This window comes from Mytilus californianus, unplaced genomic scaffold (genome assembly GCF_021869535.1).
Source record: "Mytilus californianus isolate M0D057914Y unplaced genomic scaffold, xbMytCali1.0.p SCAF_1, whole genome shotgun sequence".
NCBI lineage: Eukaryota > Metazoa > Mollusca > Bivalvia > Mytilida > Mytilidae > Mytilus > Mytilus californianus.
Window position 1 is genome coordinate 62,800,948 of NW_026262581.1, and position 20,703 is coordinate 62,821,650.

The following is a 20,703-nucleotide window of genomic DNA, read 5'->3' on the forward strand; positions in this document are numbered from 1 at the left end:
AAGAAATTATTTGTGACTTTTTCAGTTTATGTCCTATCAAATTTGTGACTCTCTGTCCGTTTACCAAACATTTTAGGTATATTCTGGGAAATACTTTTTAATGATTTTCGTCTGGGAGTATTGGGGAGGGCATTGGGAATAGGGGAAGGAAAGGGAAGTGGGAATCAGCCCCCCCCCCCCCCCCCCCCCCCTCATATATCAAGAACAAAGAAAAAGGGGAATGTCTATGGTGTAAGTTTACACATCCTGGGATCCTTGGTCGTGCAATATAAACGTTCGTTCAACAGTAGATACGAAAGAGAGTGTGTGCCAGTGTGTCAGTCTAGTGTAAACAAGACCCTTACTGACCAATTTTTGTTGTCATTATTTTTTGCTCTTTCCCGCCATTTTCCAAACCGGATAAAGTAATGTAATCGCTAAATTATGGAGCTGTTTAGAGGTTGTTAGCTCCATGACAACTTCACATAATTTTGCAAAATTGATGACGTTAAAATAATTGTGTAAATTCCAATTACTTTCAATATTAATACGCGTAATGAAAGAAATCTTCTTTGAATGCCATAGTTTCGTCTTTTGAAGTATCTTAAAATCTGTCAAAGTCTCTTTAAAACACTTTTAAAAACGATCACAACGTGATTTCTTTTGTAAACTGATTCAAGATCGGCACTTCATTTTAGCGTAGGCTTTATTCTGGAGTGATTTTGCATTCATGTCGGAATTTGATGTAATCAAACTAATGGTCTGAAAATATGAGTACTGAAATAGAGCCCCATATAACCAAAAAGTATGAAATCAAGAAGCGGCTCGGTAAAGGGGTTAGTATTGTATACTCTGAACAAATAAACGGTGTTGGTTTCTCACATTAACATAATTCTGAATGCATTTTTAAGTCGAATGTTGCCGGAATGTGTTGATACTTGATTTCAGGGACTTTGACGTCTGTGATCCCCATTAGAGTTACGGTCCCGTCTGAAATGGATTTCAAACAAATGACGGAAAATGACTAGTCCTAGAAGAATTTGGAAAATGATATCTATTCATGAAGATTGAAAATGCCAAAGAAAAAACCAATGTGATGCCGAACCCGGCATTCTTCTACCTGGGTCCACACACTTGTAATGTATAGGATAATGATAATTAATCAGGGTCACAGACACTAGACGTTCTATCAATAATAATAAAATATTGGCAATGGGAAGAAAATAGCTTCCCATTGGCCATATTTTATTATTATTGATGGAATGTTGATTCCCTATATAGGGTTAATATGCATGTGATACATGTACATTGTATGTTACTCTCCTGCATGTTTGCATAAAGTCCGAGATTACTCTGCGTCCAAGGGCTGTTTTGCCACACAAGCTGGAGCCATAGGATGTCAGAGCTTGTCCCATATCAAAAAGTGGATATTTACCTTCAAAATGGATAGTGACGGCATTGGATCCATATAAATTGGACCTCAATTTGTTCATTTTTCATTTATCTCTTCTAATTATTTAAGTTTTATCTACCTGCCACCCTTTATTTTCTCATATTTGGACAGTTTTCACAGTGACCCATCGATTCCAGCATTTTAACTTTTATTTTCTAATGGACGTCAAGTAACGAGAGACTTCACGGCCTGGAGACTGAAGTATGCAAATTTTTATGCTAATTTCGGCATTAAGCGTTGAGTATCCAACCATGATAACAATTGGTACACACACTGCCATTCATCTTATTTGCATCGTTAATGAACGAGGTGTTAGATGATGTATTTATATTGACCCAGGGTCATTTGCATAAATCAGCTCCCTTAATGGGTTGCACCTTACTTTTTCTCGTTGGTCACTTACAATCTTTCAAAGTGAAAGTTAAATGCTAGAATCGATGAGTCACTGTGAAAACTGTCCAAATATGAGAAAATAAAGGGTGGCAGGTAGATGAAACTTACATTTATGAAGAGATAAATAAAAAATGAACAAATTGAGGCCCGATTTATATGGATCCAATGCCGTCAGTTGGCTCCAGAAGCAATGAAGCAGCGCATCCATTTTGGACGGGCAAATATCCACTTTTTGATATGGGAGAGCTCTGACGTCCCATGGCCACAGCTTGTCTGGCAAAACAGCCGTTGGACGTCAGAGTTATTTCTGACTAGTTGGTATTATGCTGACTTCATGAACAGGTTATATTTAAAATGAAGTTATTATTTACATACATGTAGGCGACAATGGTAGCCCTTTAGGGTTCTGCGTCTTCAGTATAAAAAATCTGTTGAAAAAAATGGCAAATTTTGAATTTTCATCTTGGGTGTGAATAAAACTGCAAAACACATACATGTATGGTGCTGCAGCTTTTTTGATAGAAAAATGGCAAGTTTTAAGGGTTCTCTATGGCTCCAGAATTTTTGAAATAGTATGACATGTATGGATGCACAAGGTCATGTTTTTCTCTTGTCTGTTAATGACGTCTTTACACTAAATCCATTGGATGTGTACTGATTGATATTTTTGCCTTAGATACATGATTTTTCTTATTTGTTGTTATTGGCTTTGAACTAGCTGTCAGTAACTGAGAGTACTCTCAGATCTGTACTGTGTGGTTTTTGTTGTGAAGGATGTATAAATTCCCTGCCACGTCCTGTCTGTGTTTTTGTTAGATATTTCTACTTTTATCGATCTGACGAGTTGAGCCCTTTTCAACTGCTTTTTATAGTTTGTTCATATGTTGTACTGTTACACCTCTGTCCAAGGTTATGGGAGGGTTGGAGCCTTCAAAATGCTTAATCCAGACACATAAGAACTTATGTGTCTGTCCCAAGTCAGTAGTTCAGTGGTTGTCGTTTATATAAAAGTAAGAAGATGTGGTATGGTTGCCAATGAAACAACTCTCCACAAGAGACCAAAAGACACAGAAATTAACAACTATAGGTCACCGTACGGCCTTCAACAATGAGTAAAACCCATACCGCATAGTCAGCTATAAAAGGCCCCAAAATGACAAATGTAAAACAATTCATACGAGAAAACTGACTATGTTCATGTCTGTTTTTTTTTTGGTAAATTGTTGTTACACATGTATAAATTAGGCCGTTAGTTTTCTCAATTGAATTGTTTCATATTTAACATGTCAGGCCTTTCAAAGTGACTTTACAGTACTTTGACTTTATCTCATTGTTGAAGGTCGTATGTTTGCCTTTTATTGCTTACATCCACTTCATTTGAACTGTGGTGGATAGTTGTCTCACTAGCAATCATACCACATCTCCTTATTTTTACATTTTACAAATTAACTAGCAACAATTGCCAAAATGTTTTAGATCTTTAGATGGGAGAAGAGTCCTCTTTATTTGTAAATTTACTGATGCTGTACTACATTGTTTATATGGTTAGTTCCCAATTGTGACATTTTCATTGATTTGATTCACAATTTGGCATGGAGTGTGATGCATGTCTAGCTGTCATCACTTATCCTCTCTGGAAGCAAGTCCTGTACTATTGTAATCTCATATCATGTCATCTCATACCACTAAAAAGTTGTATAGACATGATGGAGGAAACTTGTACCAAAAAAAGTATCCAATATCCATATAACTATGCATTGTCATTAAAAACAATATTTAATTTTAATATCATTTTGAGATTAATTAATTGATGGATTGACTTTAATTTATTTTATTTATAACCATAGAATTATTTAGTTAATAATTAATGTTTTGATCATTGCCATTCATGATTCTAATTAATAAATTATCAAAAAAAACTGATGTTGAAAGAAATCCAAGACTTACATTTGTAGTCCTAGCTTTGGGTCATGATCTCCTACAGGGCATGAAGAACACATTTGAATTAATTACCTAACAAAAATGAAAAGCCAATGATTCATCACCAGCATTTAAGACTTGAAAATACTTCCAAGGGTTAAAAAGGAAACCTGCATGGATTACATGTTTTTGTAAACAGTTTGATGACCAGAAATAGTATACTGAGGACTTTCATGTATGTCCATTAAATTTACAGAGCTGTTTTTTTTAAGAAAAAATATTCGTCTATCTTTAACATGTATGTAATCATATATTTTTATATTCAAAGGCATATGGGATTGTATGGAAAGCAATTGATAGGAGAACTGGTGAGGTTGTTGCAGTCAAAAAGATCTTTGATGCCTTTAGAAATCAGACAGATGCACAGGTAGGGAGCTATACTCGATCATGTCTTTTGAAGCAAATCTTGTGACTTTAGGAAATAATTAATATTGTACCAGTATTGTTTCACAAAGGTATAACAGTTTTGAGATATTTTACTGCCCTCGTCGTAGTGGTGGGGGCATTAAGTTTTACCCTTGTCTGTACGTACGTACGTACATCCGTCCGTACATCCCAAAATTGGTTTCCTTTCTCTAACTTGAGTTTGCTTCAACCAAATGTTATGAAACTTATACACAATGCTTAATACTACAAAAAACAGATCAAGTTTGAATTTTAGTGGCGTCACTTTAACTGTTCTAGAGTTATGCCCTTTTATAAATGGAAAAATTGCAAAATTTTTAGTTTCCGTTCTCTAACTTAAGTTTGCCTCAACCAAATGTTATGCAACTTATACACAATGCTTATTACCACAAAACACAGATCTAGTTAATTTTGGTGGCGTCACTTTAACTGTTCTAGAGTTATGCCCCTTTATAAATGGAAAAATTGCAAAATTTTTATTTTCTTCTAAATATCATGTAATTTTTATACGACCGCAAAAAAATTTTTGTGGTCGTATATTGGTATGACGTTGGCGTCGTCGTCGTCGTCGTCCGAAGACACATTGGTTTTCGCACTCTAACTTTAGTTTAAGTGAATGGATCTTTATGAAATTTTACCACAAGGTTCAATACCACAAAATTAAAGGAAGGTTGGGATTGATTTTGGGGGTTATGGTAATAACAGTAAAGGAATTAGGGGCCAAAAATAAGCATTTTTGTAACTTCCAGACATAACTTGTGTGTTAGTGTATGGATCTCTCTGACATTGTACCACAAGGTTCCATATCACTAAAGGAATGCTGGGATTGATTTTGGGGGTAATTGCCTCCAAATTTTAGGAATTAGGGGCCAAAAAAGGGGCAAAAAACAAGCATTTTTCTAGTTTCATGACAATAACTTGTGTGTAAGTGTATGGATCTTTCTGAAATTGTACTACAAGGTTCCATATCACAAAGGGAAAGCTTGAATTGAGTTTGGGGGTAATTGCCCTAAATGTTTAGGAATTTGGGGCCAAAAAGGGGCCAAAAAACAAATTTTTTTTTCTAGTTTCCAGACAATAACTTGTGTTCAAGTGTATGGATCTCTCTGAAATTGTACTGCAAGGTACCATACCACAAAGGGAAGGCTGGGATTGAGTTTGGGGGTGATGAATCATAATGGGGGTTCAAAAAATTTTGGGGGGGGGGATTTATTTTTTTTTCCTTTTTTTTCTTTTTTTCCTTTTTTGTTTCTTTTAAAATTTTCCATTTTAAGTTGGTTATTTCTGATTTATATTTAAAATCAAATAATAATGATATGGTAGGAGATCTATACATGTACACACCAAACAGGATGTGTAAATTATTATATAATAAGTATTGTGCAATAGCAAGAAATTTTCAATTGCACAGTATTGCACAATAGCAAGAAATCTTCAATTGCACAGTATTGCGCAATAGCAAGAAATCTTCAATTGCACAGTATTGCGCAATAGCAAGAAATATCCAATAGCACAATATTGCGCAATAGCAAGAAATTGTCAATTGTACAATATTGCGCAATAGCAAGAAATATTTAATAGCACAGGATTGTGCAAAAGAAGATACTTCCTATAAATTGCTTATTTCTTGACCAATTTCAATGGGGTTTTATTCTTGATTTCATGGGGTTCTTTAATATGTTGAATCTAACTGTGTACTTAGTTTTTGGATTTTGGGCCCCGTTTTTAAATTGGTCCACATTGAGGTCCAAAGGGTCCAAAATTAAACTTTGTTTGATTTCATCAAAAATTGAATTATTGGGGTTCTTTGATATGCCGAATCTAACTGTGTATTTAGATTCTTAAATTTTGGTTCCGTTTTCAAATTGGTCTACATTAAGGTCCAAAGGGTCCAAAATTAAACTTAGTTTGATTTTAACAAAAATTGAATTCTTAGGGTTCTTTGATATGCTGAATCTAAACATGTATTTAGATTTTTGATTATGGGCCCAGTTTTCAAGTTGGTCCAAATCGGGGTCCAAAATTAAACTTTGTTTGATTTCAACAAAAATTGAATATATGGGGTTCTTTGATATGCTGAATCTAACCATGTATTTAGATTTTTGATTTTTGGGCCCCGTTATCAACTTTGTCCACATTGAGGTCAAAAGGGTCCAAAATTAAACTTTGTTTGATTTCATCAAAAATTGAATTATTGGGGTTCTTTGATATGCCGAATCTAACCGTGTATTTAGATTCTTAATTTTTGGTTCCGTTTTCAAATTGGAGTACATTAAGGTCCAAAGGGTCCAAAATTAAACTTAGTTTGATTTTAACAAAAATTGAATTCTTAGGGTTCTTTGATATGCTGAATCTAAACATGTATTTAGATTTTTGATTATGGGCCCAGTTTTCAAGTTGGTCCAAATCGGGGTCCAAAATTAAACTTTGTTTGATTTCAACAAAAATTGAATATATGGGGTTCTTTGATATGCTGAATCTAACCATGTATTTAGATTTTTGATTTTTGGGCCCCGTTATCAACTTTGTCCACATTGAGGTCAAAAGGGTCCAAAATTAAACTTTGTTTGATTTCATCAAAAATTGAATTCTTGGGATTCTTTGATATGCTGAATCTAACCATGTATTTAGATTTTGGATATTGGACCATAATAGGTGAATGTCCAATTTAAAATTTTTAAGTTCTTAGACCACATTCAATCTGTGTTAGAAACCTATGCTGTGTCAAATATTTAATCACAATCCAAATCCAAAGCTGTATCAAGCTTGAATGTTGTGTCCATACTTCCCCCAACTGTTCAGGGTTCGACCTCTGCGGTCGTATCAAGCTGCGCCCTGCGGAGCATTTTATTAAAATTGGAGTTATCTTTCTTTGTCGACGATTATAGTTGGATCAACTACAATCAATGCTTTATACAATGCAATGTTTGATTTTGACTTCCACAGATAAAACACAGATCAATTTGAATTTGGGAAGTGTCACTTTATCCATTATTGAGTTATGCCCCTTTATAAATCCAAAGATTGCAAAATTTTTAGTTTCCATTCTGTAACTTAAGTTTGCCCCAACCAAACATTTTGAAACCTATACACAATATTCATTACCACAAAACTAAGATCAAGTACAATTTTTTTGTTTCCGTTTTCTAACTTTAGTCAGCCTCAACCAAATGTTATGAGACTTACACACAATGCTTATTACCACAAAACTCAGATCAAGTTAAAATTTGGGTAGCATCACTTTTACCGTTCTTCAGTTATGTTGTCCCTTTATAACTATATGATATGCAAGGGGGCATCATCTGTGTCCACATGTCATGTGGACACTATCCACATTTATTTGTTTCCATTTTCTAACTTTAGTTTGCCTCAACCAAATGTTATGAAACTTATACACAATGCTTATTACTACATAATACAGATTAAGTATGAAATTTGGTGGCCACACTTTTACCATTCTTGAGTTATGTCCTTTATAAACATAGAAATTGCTGAAATTTTCGTTTCGTTCTCTAACTTTAGTTTGTCTCAACCAATATAAAACTTATACACAACCGTTCTAGAGTTATGCATGTTTACAAATAGAAAAATTGCTGAATTTTTAGTTTCTGTTCTCTATTTAAGTAAGCCTCAACCAAATGTTATGAGACTTCACACAATGCTTATTACCAAAAAACTCAGATGAAGTTCAAATTTGGGTAGCGTCACTTTTACCGTTCTTCAGTTATGTCCATTTATAACTATATGATATGCAAGCAGGGGCATCGTCTGTGTCCACATGTGGACACTTTCCACATTTATTTTTCTACAAGTAAGATTTTTGTACGGTCAGAAAACTTTTTCTGTGTGGTCCGTAAACTTTTTCAAATATTATTTCCTCTGAAACTACAGAATTACTTTTGATAAAACTTGATGTCTCTGTATACAAAATATATATATAGATACAAAGTTTTGAATACTCAATAGATACTAGTTATGCATCCTTTCTAGGAGTGGGGTAAATACATTTATTTCTTATGAATCAAGAATATAGCATTCTGATTGGTTAGTGACTTGGGTGTAAATAACATGTACACCCCACTCTAGCCAAACTATTTACACCTGAGTTTGAAATTTTGCTAAAATTAAAAAAAAAATAAAAATTGCTAAATTAAAATATAAATGCAAAAATTGCAAAAGAAATTAAAATTTAATACAAAAAAAATTGTTTGCCAAAATTTTGCAAAAATAAAAAAAAAAGTAATTGAAAAGTAATATTTTACAACGTGCAGCAAAAATGAGTAAAGAAACACAGTGCCGAAGAGTGTATTCATTTTCAAGACTGCTGTAAAATTCAATACACTCCTGATTACATCAATATAATTACCTAAAATGATATTGCAATCTCGTTGTGTTTTTTCGTCAAACAAATATTTTCCTCTCACTTTTACTCAATGTACTTCAGTACTACTAAACACTGTCTTAGACAATACCACTGTCCTTTGGACAATCCATGTATCACGATAATGTCCGGTTTTTATACAACCGCAAAAAAATTTTTGTGGTCGTATATTGGTATGACGTCGTCGTCGTCCGAAGACACATTGGTTTTCGCACTCTAACTTTAGTTTAAGTGAATGGATCTCTATGAAATTTTACCACAAGGTTCAATACCACAAAAGGAAGGTTGGGATTGATTTTGGGGGTATTGGTACCAACAGTAAAGGAATTAGGGGCCAAAAATAAGCATTTTTGTAACTTCCAGACATAACTTGTGTGTTAGTGTATGGATCTCTCTGACATTGTACCACAAGGTTCCAAATCACAAAGGGAATGCTGGGATTGATTTTGGGGGTAATTGCCTTAAAATTTTAGGAATTAGGGGCCAAAAAAGGGGCAAAAAACAAGCATTTTTCTAGTTTCATGACAATAACTTGTGTGTAAGTGTATGGATCTTTCTGAAATTGTACTACAAGGTTCCATATCACAAAGGGAAAGCTGGAATTGAGTTTGGGGGTAATTGTCAAAACGTTTAGGAATTGGGGGCCAAAAAGGGGCCAAAAATAAGCATTTTTCTAGTTTCCAGACAATAACTTGTGTTCAAGTGTATGGATCTCTCTGAAATTGTACTGCAAGGTACCATACCACAAAGGGAAGGCTGGGATTGATGATGGGGGTAATTGCCTCAATATTTTAGGAATTAGGGGCCAAAAAGGGGCAAAAAACAAGCATTTTTCTAGTTTCAGGACAATAACTTGTGTGTAAGTGTATGGATCTTTCTGAAATTGTACTACAAGGTTCCATATCACAAAGGGAAAGCTGGGTTTGAGTTTGGGGGTGATAAATAATAAGGGGGTTCAAAAAATTTGGGGGGGGATTTTTTTTTTTTTCCTTTTTTTTCTTTTTTTCCTTTTTTTTTTCTTTTAAAATTTTCCATTTTAAGTTGGTTATTTCTGATTTATATTTAAAAGCAAATAATAATGATATGGTAGGAGATACACACCAAACAGGATGTGTAAATTATTATATAATAAGTATTGTGCAATAGCAAGAAATTTTCAATTGCACAGTATTGCACAATAGCAAGAAATCTTCAATTGCACAGTATTGCGCAATAGCAAGAAATCTTCAATTGCACAGTATTGCGCAATAGCAAGAAATATCCAATAGCACAATGTTGCGCAATAGCAAGAAATTGTCAATTGTATAGTATTGCGCAATAGCAAGAAATATTGAATTGCACAGTATTGTGCTAAAGAAGATACTTCGTATAAATTGCTTATTTCTTGACCAATTTCAATGGGGTTTTATTCTTGAATTCTTGGGGTTTTTAATATGCTGAATCATACCGTGTATTAAGTTTTTGGATTTCGGGCCCCGTTTTTAAATTGGTCAACATTGAGGTCCAAAGGTCCAAAATTAAACTTTGTTTGATTTCATCAAAAATTGAATTATTGGGGTTCTTTGATATACCAAATCAAACCGTGTATTTAGATTCTTAATTTTTGGTTCCGTTTTCAAATTGGTCTACATTAAGGTCCAAAGGGTCCAAAATTAAACTTAGTTTGATTTTAACAAAAATTGAATTCTTGGGGTTCTTTGATATGCTGAATCTAAACATGTATTTAGATTTTTGATTATGGGCCCAGTTTTCAATTGGTCCAAATCGGGGTCCAAAATTAAACTTTGTTTGATTTCAACAAAAATTGAATATATGGGGTTCTTTGATATGCTGAATCTAACCATGTATTTAGATTTTTGATTTTTGGGCCCCGTTATCAACTTTGTCCACATTGAGGTCAAAAGGGTCCAAAATTAAACTTTGTTTGATTTCAACAAAAATTGAATTCTTGGGGTTCTTTGATATGCTGAATCTAACCATGTATTTAGATTTTGGATATTGGACCATAATAGGTGAATGTCCAATTTAAAATTTTTAAGTTCTTAGACCACATTCATTCTGTGTAGAAACCTATGCTGTGTCAAATATTTAATCACAATCCAAATGCAAAGCTGTATCAAGCTTGAATGTTGTGTCCATACTTGCCCCAACTGTTCAGGGTTTCGACCTCTGCGGTCGTATCAAGCTGCGCCCTGCGGAGCATTTTATTCAATAACTATTATGTAAATACATGTGTGCTTGTTTTTCAGAGAACTTTCAGAGAGATTATGTTCCTACAGGAATTTGGAGACCATGCTAATATAATCAAATTACATAATGTAATAAAAGCAGAAAATGATAAGGATATTTATTTGGTGTTTGAATTTATGGGTAAGTTTAGGGTTTTTTTTATTTTGTTAATACATGAAATAATAATATTAGATTTAGGTGAATTCAGATTGCTGTATGCTTTATTTATGCCTCATTTACAAAATCTGTTTTATATATGAGTTTATTTTTCATGTAGTAATTTATCTACATTCATAAAACTTTGTAATGATGATACATTTGTACAGTTTTTGTAGTTCAATGTTTGGACTTTATTTCAATAAAATTTACTTACTTACTTACATTTGTACTTGAAACTTGCATTTGTGTAAGGATGCATTTAAGTAAGAGTCATACACCCTCTACACTCAAATTGATATAAAATTTTGATTTCATTACTCCTACTGTTTTAGGGCTTCAATTGAGCAGTGGTCTGAGTTCCGTGACCCTTGATTGTTTTTTAGCTTGGGCCCCTACCAGAATTGGCTACCCAGACAGACTATTGTTTTTTTTTTTGCTTGTTTTAGATGTTCCTTCAAAAAATTTGTATCAATATTTTTGAAAAATGTAATTTGATGAAAGGAAAATTATTTTGGTTGCTGAAACTTCTTTATTATTCATTTTATGCTACGTCATATACTGATGGCGATCATTGTAAAAGATATGTAGGGAAATTGAGTAAATTTTAAATATCATAATACAACCAGACTATTTAAATTTTTCATGTTGATTTTTGCAAAAGAATTGTCCACAGATGGATTTCTATGAAATGTCCAGTCTACATAATTATTCATGTTATTAGAGGAATTATATCAAGTTCTAATTTTTTAGGAAATTTGTTTCAAAAGTTGATCAGTATAATTTTGTGAAACAACCAACAATATTTATCTCAATGTGAGGACCAGTGGTTGGACTTAAGATCTCAATTTTGCTTTGGTTTTGAGTTTGAATTTCCGTAAGTTATCAAAAATCTAGTAAAGTAATGCATAGTTTGATTTTATTTCCAGAGACAGATTTACATAATGTTATCAAAAGAGGGAACATACTAAAAGATGTACACAAGAGATATATTATGTACCAGTTACTCAAAGCCACGAAGTATTTACACAGTGGAAATGTAATACACAGAGATCATAAGGTATTTCCCTTCTATGGTGAAAAATTCAATACAATAAAAAAAATATATTTGTCATTGAATGAGAATGATTGAAAATAACTGTCCATAACGCTACTATGTACATTGTATTCTGTATGTGTTTTAGGTATTTTCTTGTTAATAAGAACTTGTGTCAGGTGTATTATATTCTTTGTCAAATATTTTACACTGTTTAGAGTGTGATACACTTCTTCTTTCTACACAGTTAAATTTTCAAGTTTATTTCAAAGCATAATGCTTGCTGAGCTTTTAAATATTCATGATATTAGTTAAGATTTAACTGTCAAGCTTGCAGAAATGTATTGCATAAGATATATAAGGTGGTACAATTTGTTTCTCAAATGATATTTAGACAATATGTATGCAAACTTTAACATTCTTTTTCAATGATATGCGAAAAAGATCATGTATTTTTTATGTGACATCATTATGCATGTCACAATAGCAAAATCAGAAGAAACAGGAAAAAAGACATCATAATTGAGTTTTAAAAGAATAAACAGTTGATGGGAGGTATAAATCTGTTTTGAATTAGAGAAAGAACTGATGTGTATATGTGTAGGTATTTTCTATTACAAAGTAGGCAAAGTTTGGTAAGGTTATGTATGGATTGAATAAATTACAATCAAAACTTGTTTTTCAGCCATCAAACATTTTGTTGGATAGTGAGTGTGTAGTAAAAGTATGTGACTTTGGCCTGGCAAGGTCACTGTCTCAGATTGGTATAGATGCTGAGACTGGTGATCCTAATTTAACAGAATATGTAGCAACTCGATGGTACAGAGCTCCAGAAATTCTTCTGGCTTCACACAGGTCAGTATTTCAGGACTTTCTCATGAATGGGATTACAACTGGAACTACTAGAAACATAACTTGACATACATGAGGTGTTACATTTAAATGTCCTAATTTAGATTTATTTCATTATATTTAATTTTCCTTATATACTAGTAAATAATGAAATAAACTTTTTACTTCGAGTAAGATTTTCTTGTCTTGGCTGGGACAAATATCACAGAATGCGAGGCATAGGGATACCAGTCTGGCGACGGTGTAAAGTGTTTGTTTAAAGATTTGTATTTCAGAAGATACATCATATCTTGTAAACAGATGCCTTATGTACTGAGGTTTCTGTCTGGCATTTGTTTTTTTGTTCTTTGACCTCATTTTCATGGTTCAGCAACTCTTTAAAAAAACCGTATAGCATTATTCTTTGTTGACACAGAAAAACAGTTTATTACATATCCATTATCTGACTGTCAGCATAGATCAGTCAGACTTTGGTAATTGATTTTACAGTGTAAGGGATGTTGGAAGAGATATCGCTTTCACAATAATAAAGGAAATCTTGTTAAATCATACAGAATCCTCTCAATTCTTCTCTATAAATTGTGGAGGAATTACCTATGAATTTATCTAGTGTTGAGAGTAAGGATATCCATTTGCTTACATTGTATTGTATTATTTATAATTTTTGTTTTGAATGTTCTTGTAAATTTTAGGTATACCAAAGGTGTAGATATGTGGAGTTTAGGATGTATACTTGGTGAAATGTTGGCGGGAAAGCCATTATTTCCTGGCTCCTCTACAATAAATCAAATAGAGAAAATAATGACATATATTGCAGAACCTTGTAGAGAGGGTAAGTTTATCCTGATACTACACACAGCAATTAGGAGTAAGAGCACAGACTGGTTGGAGTATCCAGGTAGGATCTTCCTGTGGACTGATACCTTCTGAACTAGCACATTAAAAATCCTACTCAGCATGTGGATCTAGGACAAAGCTTGGTTTATATTCATATCCTATCAACATGTACTAATCCTGAATGTATGCAATTTGCATCAGAAGCTAAACAACCATTCATTCACGTTTTTGTGGTAGGCTGTTGAAAGTCTATGATAAGAAAAAATTAGCTGTACAGCCATCATTGTATGTTTCAGGTTATCATCTCAAATGCATCTTTCATCAATATTTGTTTTAACATTTGAGTAATATGCAAATATGCATTACAATGCAAGGTTGGTTGTTCTCACTCTAGGTACTCAAGCTTCCTCTACCAACAAAAACTGGCTCTTGTGATATAGCAAAAGTCAACGAAAAAAGTCATTAAACACCAATAAACAACATTACATTGTACAGATAATAATGATATACAAGAAAATGAATGCTCAGGATCTGCCTTATATTTTACTGTATTTTCATAAATAGTTGAATGATTTTATATTTTCTTTATCACAGATATAGATAGTATTAAATCTGCATATGGTGCCTCAGTATTAGAGAAAGCTGCCTCTAGGTAAATATTTCAATATCATCACAGGAACCTAAAGGGTTATCATCATGCTTTTTTCACCTACCATTCACCTTTTTTTTTGGAGGGTATGGGTGTTTGTTACAAAGGAGAGACTTAGTTGTCCTTTATCTGAATGCAGAATCAACAATTTATTATAGTTTGTGATTGGATAGTTTTAAGGGAACCACTTATGAAAAGTCAATGTTATTTGGTATGCAGTTGGCACATCTCAATTCCATGGAGTTTATTTGAACCTGTCCCCTCAATATGGTCTATTGACTTTGAAACTTTGGCATAGTTTACATGTAAAGTTTAAGGTGAACCACTTATGGTAGGTCAATAATATTTGATATGCAGTTATATAATCATTACCCCATCTCACTTCCATGCATATGGAGATTATTTTGCCCTGCCCCTTCATGGTCTATTGGCACAAATTTTCTTTAATATATGAAAACATCTATAATCAATGATAATGATTTACTTCATTACTACTCTTTTATCAAATACAGTGAAACTCTTGATTATACTGAAATGTTAAGATAAGTCACAATTCTTATGATTCTTGTTTTCATACTACATGTTATACTACAATGTAAGTTCTCTTAAGATTTGTAAGCAGCACTGGCCATTTTCAGAAAGAATCTTACCCATATTTATACTTCATAATATATTTTTACAATAGCATGATCTAAAATACATTTTATAACCTCACTCTAGCACTCAATGTCTGTCTGGTCGTCAACAAATATATTTATCACACTTTTCTCAAAAGTACTGTACAGAATGACTTCATATTTGCTCAGCAGCTTGGCAGTGGCGAGTTTAAGTATGAGTACTTTTCGAATACTGATGCTTTGAATAAAGAGTGAGGTACCTGCTTAGCATGACAATGTATGCAATCTTGTTGGCACAAAGTATTCTATTGATTTAGGTTGAAAGACTTCAGCTAACTGAATGTCCCAACACCTTGAACAAAGAGAAATGTCATGAGGTACACTTTGTTGATCTTTTAACTTTTTTCACCATTTCAGGGGAAAGAAGTCATTGGAGTCTTTAATACCAGATGCACCTAAAGATGCAGCCGATTTAGTTCGAAAACTTTTACATTTTAACCCAGATAAAAGAATTACTGCTGACGAAGCATTACGACATTCATATGTAGCTAGATTTCATAATGTATCAGAAGAAATAGGATTAAATTATGATGTTGTTCCACCATTAAGTGATGACACACAGCTGACCGTTGATGAATACAGAAGTAAACTCTATGAGGTAAAGGTTAAACTGTAGTTCAGATAATCATGAAAAGATGAAAATAGTGTTTAGAGCTGTTCAAAAATTTAAAAGGGAGGAGGAGGGATATGAGGCACTCAAATTAATAAAATATGTGAGGTTGCATTTTCCTAAGCCCTTTGCTACAAAGTTGAATCCCTTTGGATGGGGTTTTGGAATTTTGAACTGTGACTAGATATAAAGGGCTTGTTGGGTGAGGCAGAAATTCTGCCTTACAATAGGTCACCTATTCACTTTTCAAACAGTTATTTCCAGCCATTAAAGGGTGGAAGTAATGCTTTCCACAAAGGTTGTCAAAATATGTGTAATTAATTAGAGTCAAGTTCATTGTAAAAGTGAAATCCGATACATCAATTAAAACAGTGTCCTGACCATTTTATTGTACTTTGTTATAGGATACAAGTAACACTTCTTGCATAGGCTTCCATGACTCAACATCTGTTCTTGAAAAGGTCAGAATAAATGCATGTATTGAAATGGTGTTAGGACTATGTTTTTGAACTTTGTTATAAGATACAAGTATTATAAAACACTTCATGCATAGGCTTCCATGACTCAATATCTGAGAATTAATGCATATATTAAAATAGCGACTAAATAAGAAATATTTTAAAAGAGAGCATTAACAGACATTTCTAAAGAAAGTAAAAATAATAATGTATTGTTTATTAAAATAAATTATTTGAAATTTTATAGATGATTATGCAGAAAAAACAGGAAAGACGACGAAAGCGACATGAAATGAGAAGTGCACCACAGCCCACCCGACATATATCCAGAACTCCAGAGGAACCTCCTCCAAGCGAACCCTACAATCGTGAAAATGAATATGACAAAGGCGCAGAGCCAAAAATATATTACAAAAGTCATCCATCAGAAGGTCACCCCCATTCAGCTCCTCATCATCAATCATCATTTTCAGGTAAGTAATAGTAGCATGTACTCTGGTTTTTCAAATTTAAAATGACAAACACATTTCCTCAGTGAAATATTTAAACAATAACATTAGTTATATAGTAATAAAAAGAGAAAAAGGTATTAAAAGCAAATTGCTAAAAATAACATGGTTATATGGCTTGAAAACAATAAGAGAAAAAACCTTTTTATGACAACAATATTGATGAAGAAATTTTCATGTGCATATTGCACAACTTGTCTTTTGGGGAAAATGTGCATGTCTGATATACATTATCCACTACAACTGAATGAAAGAGACTAGATTTCCTACATTTGTTTAATTACAAACTTTTTTGACAGCATTCGGCAGAACAACACATGAACAACCACCAAGATCACGGTTACAAAGCAGACAGAAAACCAGTATTGGAAACAATGTTCAGCATTCTAATAGTGCCACAGCTGTAAGTTCTATAATTCTTTCCATTTTGCACTGAGTGATGTAAATATACAAGTGGCCGAGTGGTCTTAATATTTGAACTACTGTTGGTGTTTCCTACAAATGTTCAACAATTCAATTTATTTTCAGAGGTTTCTTCACTGGAAAGCCTGGTAAAATTTGTAAGCCACGATCTCTGGAATTCCCTTTGCTGTATTGCCTGTCTTTTTACTCTGCCTATGTTTTCCAGTTTTTTTTTTCTTCGACTTATCATTGTCAAGGTGTTTTTATAAGGTATCTGTCCATCTCAATAAAACTCAATCATGAAAAATTGAATTAACATTTCTGTTAGATTGGGAATAAACCTTATTGACTATCCCAGGTCAATGGAGAAAACACAATGTTTATGAGCCAAGGATTCGCATACTTATTTTGGTTATCTATCTTTTTCTGGGTTTTTAGCTCACCTGACCTGAAAGGTCAAGTGAGCTTTTCTCATCACTTTGCGTCCGTCGTCCGTAAACTTTTACAAAAATCTTCTCCTCTGAAACTACTGGGCCAAATTTGACCAAACTTGGCCACAATCATCATTGGGGTATCTAGTTTAAAAAATGTGTCCGGTGACCCGGCCAACCAACCAAGATGGCCGCCATGGCTAAAAATAGAACATAGGGGTAAAATGTAGATTTTGGCATATATCTCTGAAACCAAAGCATTTAGAGCAAATCTGACATGGGGTAAAATTGTTTATCAGGTCAAGATCTATCTGCCCTGAAATTTTCAGATGAATCGGACAACCCGTTGTTGGGTTGCTGCCCCTGAATTGGTAATTTTAAGGAAATTTTGCCGTTTTTGGTTATTATCTTGAATATTATTATAGATAGAGATAAACTGTAAACAGCAATAATGTTCAGCAAAGTAAGATCTACAAATAAGTCAACATGACCAAAATGGTCGGTTGACCCCTTAAGGAGTTATTGCCCTTTATAGTCAATTTTTAACCATTTTTCGTAAATTTTTGTAATTTTTTTACAAAAATCTTCTCCTCTGAAACTTCTAAGACAAATTTAACCAAACTTGTCCACAATTATCATTAGTGTATCTAGTTTAATAAATGTGTCCGATGACCCCGCTCGCGAACCAAGATGGCCGACATGGCTAAAAAATAGTACATAGGGTAAAATGCAGTTTTTGGCTCATATCTCTGAAACCAAAGCATTTAGAGCAAATCTGATGAGGATAAAATTGTTCATAAGTCAAGATCTATCTGCCCTGAAATTTTCAGACCAATCAGGCAACACGTTGTTGGGTTGCTGCCCCTGAATTGGTAATTTTAAGAAAATTTTGCAGCTTTTGGTTATTATCTTGAATATTATTATAGATAGAGATAAACTGTAAACAGCAATAATGTACAGCAAAGTTAGATCTACAAATAAGGCAACATGACCAAAATTGTCAATTGACCCCTTAAGGAGTTATTGCCCTTTATAGTCAATTTTTTACAATTTTCATAAGTATTTTCCACTGTAATTACCGGGCCAAGTTAATTATAGATAGAGATAGTAGTAAGGAGCAAGAATGTTCAGTAAAGTAAGATCTACAAACACATCACCATCACCAAAACACAATTTTGTCATGAATCCATCTGTGTCCTTTGTTTAATATGCACATAGACCAAGGTGAGCGACACAGGCTCTTTAGAGCCTCTAGTTTAGTAGTTGTTGTCATGAACATTGATTTTTTGACTTAAATATATGTTTTTCACGTGTTTGATTGAATTGAATTTTGTCCAGTGTATTTTTTTACTTGTTCATGGGCAACCTAGATAAAAAATAATTACTTGTCTGGTTGTTCAAATGTACGAGTTGGGCATAGCATTTCCACACCCCTGAATGGGCAATACCCTTAAGAATGGTATGACATTTTCATGTACAAAATTTATTGTGACATCATCAATTTTTTTTCAGTATATTGTTTAAGGAGTAATTCAATGTGGAATAAATGCCATCAAATGAAAGAGGACATTGTTTAGAATTCTTAATAAGGCTTGACTTATTTTTTCATTGAACGGATTTAAACATTTTTTATTTTCATTTAAACATGTGCAATCCATAGTTGCCTTTTGATTTCAATCCATTAAACTTTAGAGAAATGAAAGTCATGATATCTTTCACACCTTTTAAGCTAACAGCTAAAGTATTATTTTTTCCCATTTTTGTAAACATGTCAAATGTGGTGAACAATTTCATGTACTATGATTTAACATACCAAATTATTGAAGTTGAAAATGGCAAATGTTAGACATAAGTTTAATCCAGATTTTAACATCTATAGCTCTGTGTGTTATTGTTGCATGCATGTTTCTGATTTTAACATTGGCATCACTACTAGAGAAAAAATTAATTCAAACAAATGAACACAAATGATAAACATTTTAAATTCTAAAAGAGGAAAGAAAAATGTATTCTTAGGATATACACAAACAGAAAAAATGTACTTGATTGTCTTAAGATACGTTATTATTTATATAGTACCTTAATACCACACCACTTCAGATGCAGTTATATGAGATATTTATGAGATCTCAACACCTTGGTATTCATCCCAATAAGTTTCTATATGGTAGGAACATAAAGGTGAGTCAGAGGCTTGTAACCATATAGAGCTTCCTCATCTATAGCTTGTGTGTCATTGGCTAAAACCATGCATGTTCCTCATTTATCCATTTTAATATTGTATACTGCACATTTAGTAGATTAAATTTTATGCTAGGAAGTTGTTTCTGTTTTACATTTTATTTTATTTTTTTAATTTTATTTCATTTATATTTTTTTGAAAAATGTACTTATTGATTTTTTTTAATAAGCATGTTTGAAATAAATAATTTTAGATACCCAAGTAGGCTTTCAAATCCAAAGAGTTTTTTTTTTAAATTGACATAAAAACACTCTATTTAAATGAGGAATACATGTATGTGATTTCTGTAGTGAAAACTAATGATTCTAGTTTACAAGCCTCTGATTAACCTTGTTTCATAATATTTGATGTGCTGGAAACTGGTTGTTGTAATTTTATGTTTGTTTCTCCATTCTGTTCTAAAGCATATAGTCTTGTATAAAACCAACCTTTATAATACATTTCTGTCTCATGTCGGAAAGAGATGCCTACCCAAACCAAACACACCTATCTATTTCCCATCAATTATACTTTGGGTGTCTTGTTTAAAAGTTGTGTCAGATGATCCCATCTGCCCAACAACATTGCCACGTTGGCAAAAAGTATAGGAAAGGGGTAAAATGCGAGATTTGTAGAATATTGTAATCCTTTAAGTATTGAGAGAATCTGGCAGGAGCAAAAATGTTCAGATAGTCTAAATACACCTACAGTCTTTTTTGATTAAAGCTATCAGACAACTCATAAGAGCTATTGATGGTTTTCACCAATTTCTGCATTTTTAACTATAAACAGAAAAACAGATTCAACATGGACGAAATGGTAAATCGACTTCTTAAAGGAGTTATTGTCCTTGAATAACAACTTTTTCCCTTTATATGTGTTTTTGGCTATAATCTTCATATCTATATTACATGAAAGAAACTTTAAACAGCAAAACTGATCAGCAAGATGAGATCAAAATGCCTGAAATTGTTAATTAAACTCCATATATAAATGTTATTTATACCAATTTTTTAGGAAACTGTAGTAGAAAAAATCAAAGTGT

At 33.0% G+C, this 20,703-nt stretch overlaps 1 protein-coding gene across 3 annotated transcripts in view; it reads left to right on the plus strand.

Annotated features, from left to right (window-relative positions):
• Positions 1 to 696: 696 nt before the first annotated feature.
• The window catches only part of LOC127705595 (extracellular signal-regulated kinase 2-like), a 29,848-nt gene continuing 9,841 nt past the window's right edge, over positions 697 to 20,703 (plus strand). For 2 of the 3 annotated variants that reach the window (XM_052209932.1, XM_052209938.1), the window contains exons 1-11: positions 697 to 815; positions 4,074 to 4,172; positions 10,841 to 10,961; positions 11,906 to 12,036; positions 12,698 to 12,867; positions 13,557 to 13,696; positions 14,296 to 14,353; positions 15,385 to 15,625; positions 16,343 to 16,568; positions 16,904 to 17,007; positions 19,538 to 19,618. In XM_052209932.1, coding sequence (XP_052065892.1) covers positions 750 to 815; positions 4,074 to 4,172; positions 10,841 to 10,961; positions 11,906 to 12,036; positions 12,698 to 12,867; positions 13,557 to 13,696; positions 14,296 to 14,353; positions 15,385 to 15,625; positions 16,343 to 16,568; positions 16,904 to 17,007; positions 19,538 to 19,618 — 1,437 coding nt within the window. In that variant the 5' untranslated portion in view covers positions 697 to 749. The remainder of the gene's footprint in view (positions 816 to 4,073; positions 4,173 to 10,840; positions 10,962 to 11,905; positions 12,037 to 12,697; positions 12,868 to 13,556; positions 13,697 to 14,295; positions 14,354 to 15,384; positions 15,626 to 16,342; positions 16,569 to 16,903; positions 17,008 to 19,537; positions 19,619 to 20,703) is intronic. The other variant, XM_052209941.1, reaches the window with a different exon arrangement.